This window comes from Chenopodium quinoa, unplaced genomic scaffold (genome assembly GCF_001683475.1).
Source record: "Chenopodium quinoa cultivar QQ74 unplaced genomic scaffold, ASM168347v1, whole genome shotgun sequence".
Lineage (NCBI taxonomy): Eukaryota > Viridiplantae > Streptophyta > Magnoliopsida > Caryophyllales > Amaranthaceae > Chenopodium > Chenopodium quinoa.
The window spans coordinates 2,478,723-2,483,214 of NW_018745684.1; the positions used below are offsets into that span (position 1 = coordinate 2,478,723).

A 4,492-nucleotide genomic window follows, 5' to 3' on the forward strand; every position below is an offset into this window, starting at 1 on the left:
TTGAGTTAATTGGTGACATAATGAACAAGCTAAATATTGGTAATTTAAATACTTACTACGAATAAGTGGCCGTACTAAAATTCTACAAACAATTACTTATCAAAGAATAAGAGCGTAATCATTATTTAATTATGTTGATTAGTTTGGGCTTTGGTGGATAATATGATGATTAAGTTTCTACTTTTGGTTACAATCATCCGCTTTTAGAAAATTTGGTATTGATAGTTTGATACGTAGCCCTTTTGACTTTCTATAGAGATACCCACCCAACCCCCCTAAAAATAGTCAACGGAGAGAACGAAACCCAATTATGATCGACAAAGTTTTAGGGAGGCGATAAGTACAAGTATTGTACTTAACTAATATCTACGAAGTGTACATATAAATTAAGGATTGACATAATAAACTTATTGCATGGTTTTCCATATCAAACTAATGATTCTTGATTTTTAGCCTATGCAACACACTAGTGATATTGATGATTGTTTGTGTACGAACATATTCAAATTCATCACCCTTATTTATATTGTTGAATACAGAAGTTATGAATATGGAGAGTTTATATTTTAACTAAAAGCAAGGGTGCGAAGGGATGGGAAAGACATTAAATAAAAGGAACTTTTAGAGGATGATAAGCAAGCTGCATTCAAATTTTCCTATTATAAAATAGAAATAACCACTTTAATTAGAAATTTTAATTAATGAAACCTTGCTTGATAAGAGGACCAAAAAAGAAGTAGTGAGATGTACCCAGTTTCCAATTTCAGAGTTGCGATCTCATATACTCTCTTCATCCCTTAATTTTGTGCTCATTTTGATATTTACAAAGCTTACCAAGTTTTTAAAAAGTCATTTCATGCATGCATACCCGGCCCTTTAGCCTGATTTGATTATAGTTACTAATTCAAACTATTTTTTTCCCCAAAAAGAAATATGAAGTTAATTGGAGTATATTGATTAAATCAATAATTCCACTAAACACAAAAAATTAACTATTGTTGACTTCCACATATCACACAAAAATAATGATAATAGTAATAATACTCCATATAAAAATATGGATCGGCCTAAAGAAGCTTTGCCCGCAATATAAGAAAAGGACATGTAAAAGACTTTTCAGAAACGACAGCATATATTAACAAATTAAGCTATAATATATACTACAACTTATAATTAATTAATTCTATAATATGAACTTGTGCTGGCATATATCATGCATATATATACACAGCATCTTCCACCGTTATTTCCCACAATTCAATCTCCTTTTTTCTCTAACTTTAATTAGGAGCTTCTCAAGCTCCATTTTTCCATCTTTTCACTAATAATCAGGTTGGTCTTAATTAGTAATTTAATCTTGTCAATATATATACAAAATAGTACTTTTAATCATAATCTATATATATATATATATATATATATATATATATATATATATATATATATATATATATATATATATATATGAAAAATACCTTATAGTATATATACTTCGTATATATATCTTTCTGTTACCTAATAGGCTAATACTACGTAATACAAGTTATAAAAAAAAAAAAAAAAATTGATTTTTCCTATTTTGCTCTCAAATGTGTAGCCTTATTATTAATTATATGACATGTTTTTTCTTTTTTTTTTCACCTGCAGATAAAAAAAAAAAAAAAAAAAAAAAAAAAAAAAACAAAGCTAAGAAGCTATGGCGAAAGCAAAACAATTGGAAGTGCTAAATGCACTTGATGTAGCAAAGACACAATGGTACCATTTCACGGCAATCATCATTGCCGGTATGGGCTTCTTCACGGATGCCTATGATCTTTTCTCCATTTCACTGGTCACCAAATTGTTAGGCCGTCTCTATTACACTCACCCGAATCCTACACACCCTGGCACCCTCCCTATCAATGTCTCTGCCGCGGTTAATGGTGTGGCCTTGTGTGGTACCTTAGCCGGCCAACTCTTCTTTGGTTGGTTAGGTGACAAATTAGGAAGGAAAAAAGTCTACGGTCTTACTTTGGTTATGATGGTTTTCTCTTCCTTGGCTTCCGGCCTCTCCTTTGGTAACACCGCGAAGAGTGTCATGACTACTCTTTGCTTCTTCCGATTTTGGCTTGGGTTTGGTATTGGAGGGGACTACCCATTGTCCGCCACCATCATGTCTGAGTATGCTAACAAAAAGACTAGAGGTGCCTTCATCGCGGCTGTCTTTGCTATGCAAGGTGTTGGGATTTTAGTAAGTGGTGTCGTTTCCCTTATTGTGTCTTCGGGTTTTGAAGCCCGGTTTAAGCCACCTACCTTTGAAGAAGATCCTGCTGGTTCTCTTACGCCGGAAGCCGATTACATCTGGAGAGTCATCTTGATGTTTGGTGCTTTCCCTGCTGGTGCAACATACTATTACCGTATGCAAATGCCTGAGACTGCTAGGTAATTAACCTGTTACATCCTTGTTTATGTCAATATATAAATTACAATGTCACATACTAGTATAATTCATTAATTCTTCTGTTTTATAACGTTTCTTTATTCATGTTTGTCAATGCATAACTTCCAACTCACTATTATTATTTTCAATCCATTAATAAACATACTTCGTATTTATAAAATTTGAAATTAATAAATACATATTAAGACAAATCTAACAATAATTATATTTTTGCCTAAAAGGTACACGGCCTTGGTCGCGCAGAATGCTAAGCTAGCTGCAGCAGACATGTCTAAAGTTCTACAGACAGATATTGGTGCCGATGAAGATAGATTAGCAGACATAGTGAAAGACAAGAAGCAACAATTCGGTTTATTCTCAAAGGAGTTTGCAAGAATTTACGGCCTACGTTTAATCGGAACAACTACTACTTGGTTCTTACTCGACATTGCATTTTACAGCCAAAATCTCTTCCAGAAAGACATTTTCACCTCTATTGGTTGGATCCCTAATGCAAGCAAAATGAGTGCTGTTAGAGAGGTCTACAAGGTGGCGCGAGCCCAAACCTTGATCGCTCTTTGTGGAACAGTCCCTGGATACTGGTTTACTGTCGCCCTAATCGATGTCATAGGGCGATGGATCATCCAACTTATGGGATTCCTAATGATGACAATTTTCATGTTTGCGATTGCCTTCCCTTACAGTTATTGGAGTCAAAGGGAACATCGTATCGGATTCATTGTTATGTACGGGCTTACTTTCTTCTTTGCCAACTTTGGGCCTAATGCTACTACTTTCGTGGTGCCGGCTGAGGTCTTCCCGGCTAGGTTGAGGTCTACTTGCCATGGTATATCAGCCGCAGCTGGTAAAGCCGGGGCTATAGTAGGAGCATTCGGATTCGTTTATGCTTCCCAAGAGAAGGATCCGGCAAAGAGGGATGCCGGCTACCCGGCCGGTATCGGAAAGAAGAACTCATTGATTGTTCTTGGTGTGATTAACTTCATTGGCATGTTGTTTACTTTCTTGGTGCCAGAAGCTAAGGGTTTGTCATTAGAAGAGGCAGCTAATGAGAATCAAGAAGAAGAGGAAACTAATGTTGTGGGAAACAGTGCTAATGTTTCTTCAGTATGATTTAATTGAGCTTTAATTAAAAGCTCGATGTTAATGGTTTTTGATGTACTATTAACTTGAAGTTTTTATTGTGTCTTTATTTTTTGGTTTGTTTATAAGCACAGATAAACCTTCATCTCTGAATTCTATTATGTATGATTATTATGTATTTTTCAGTAACTATTATCATTTTTAAAAATTTATTCGAGTGGTATAAGTATGACTATGATGATAAATATTAAGTTTATAATCATACATACTCCTTCTATCCTCTTTTTTGTAATTTAAGAAGATAAAATTATTATCCATCACGCTTGTTGAGTAATTTGTTAAGCTTGAAGAGAGTTTATATTTGGTCAAATATGTATTTACTTTTGCTTACATCCAGCAAAGAGTAAACGAATAAGGTTAAGCCACACAACAACCTAAAGGTATAGTAATTAATTTTATCTTTTTTCCAAATTTTAATCAAGAAATTAAATCAATTAACAAATAATTACAATTTTATGTTACTTAAAGAATATAAAAACCAGTTGGACAAGACCATCTTATTATCATTTTCTATCAAAAAAGAAAATCAACGAAAACATTATTGTTCGACGTTACTATGCCAATGATCATACCTTAGAAGGAATTTAAATATTTTTTTTGAAAAAAAAAGTTACAATGGATCTTCTTTTTGAATTAGTATGTGTTTTTATATTTTACTCTAAGTTTGATCTGTCCAAATCGAACAAATAGCATTTATTCAGTTCGATTACCTTGGAAATCAATTAAGTTCTTGTAAAAAGAATTTCGTGGTTCTTTTTTCTACTATTTTTTTTCTAGGATTGTCACTAATCATCAATTTTAGCCCTATGAGTCGAGATGATATTCTCCAAAATATATAAGATATGGTACATGTACTTGAAGTTCTTGTTTGAGGCTAACAATAATACTCTAGAAAGTTATACCTTGGAAGAA

The 4,492-nt window shown here is 33.3% G+C and overlaps 1 protein-coding gene across 1 annotated transcript; it reads left to right on the forward strand.

Moving 5' to 3' along the window:
* The first annotated feature begins 1,627 nt into the window (after positions 1–1,627).
* LOC110717783 (probable inorganic phosphate transporter 1-3) lies at positions 1,628–3,673 on the forward strand. The gene is made up of 2 exons (XM_021896547.1): positions 1,628–2,421; positions 2,662–3,673. Exons 1-2 carry the CDS (start codon positions 1,697–1,699, stop codon positions 3,548–3,550), a joined length of 1,614 nt encoding a protein of 537 aa, XP_021752239.1. The 5' UTR covers positions 1,628–1,696; the 3' UTR covers positions 3,551–3,673.
* The last annotated feature ends 819 nt before the right edge of the window (positions 3,674–4,492 follow it).

What these genes read in the sequence shown, in the direction of transcription:
- LOC110717783 (XM_021896547.1), top strand. Translation starts at nt 1,697, where the DNA reads ATGGCGAAAGCAAAACAATTGGAAGTGCTAAATGCACTTGATGTAGCA. An exon ending in CAAATGCCTGAGACTGCTAG is followed by an intron (nt 2,422 to 2,661) that starts GTAATTAACCTG and finishes TTTGCCTAAAAG; the next exon opens with GTACACGGCCTTGGTCGCGC.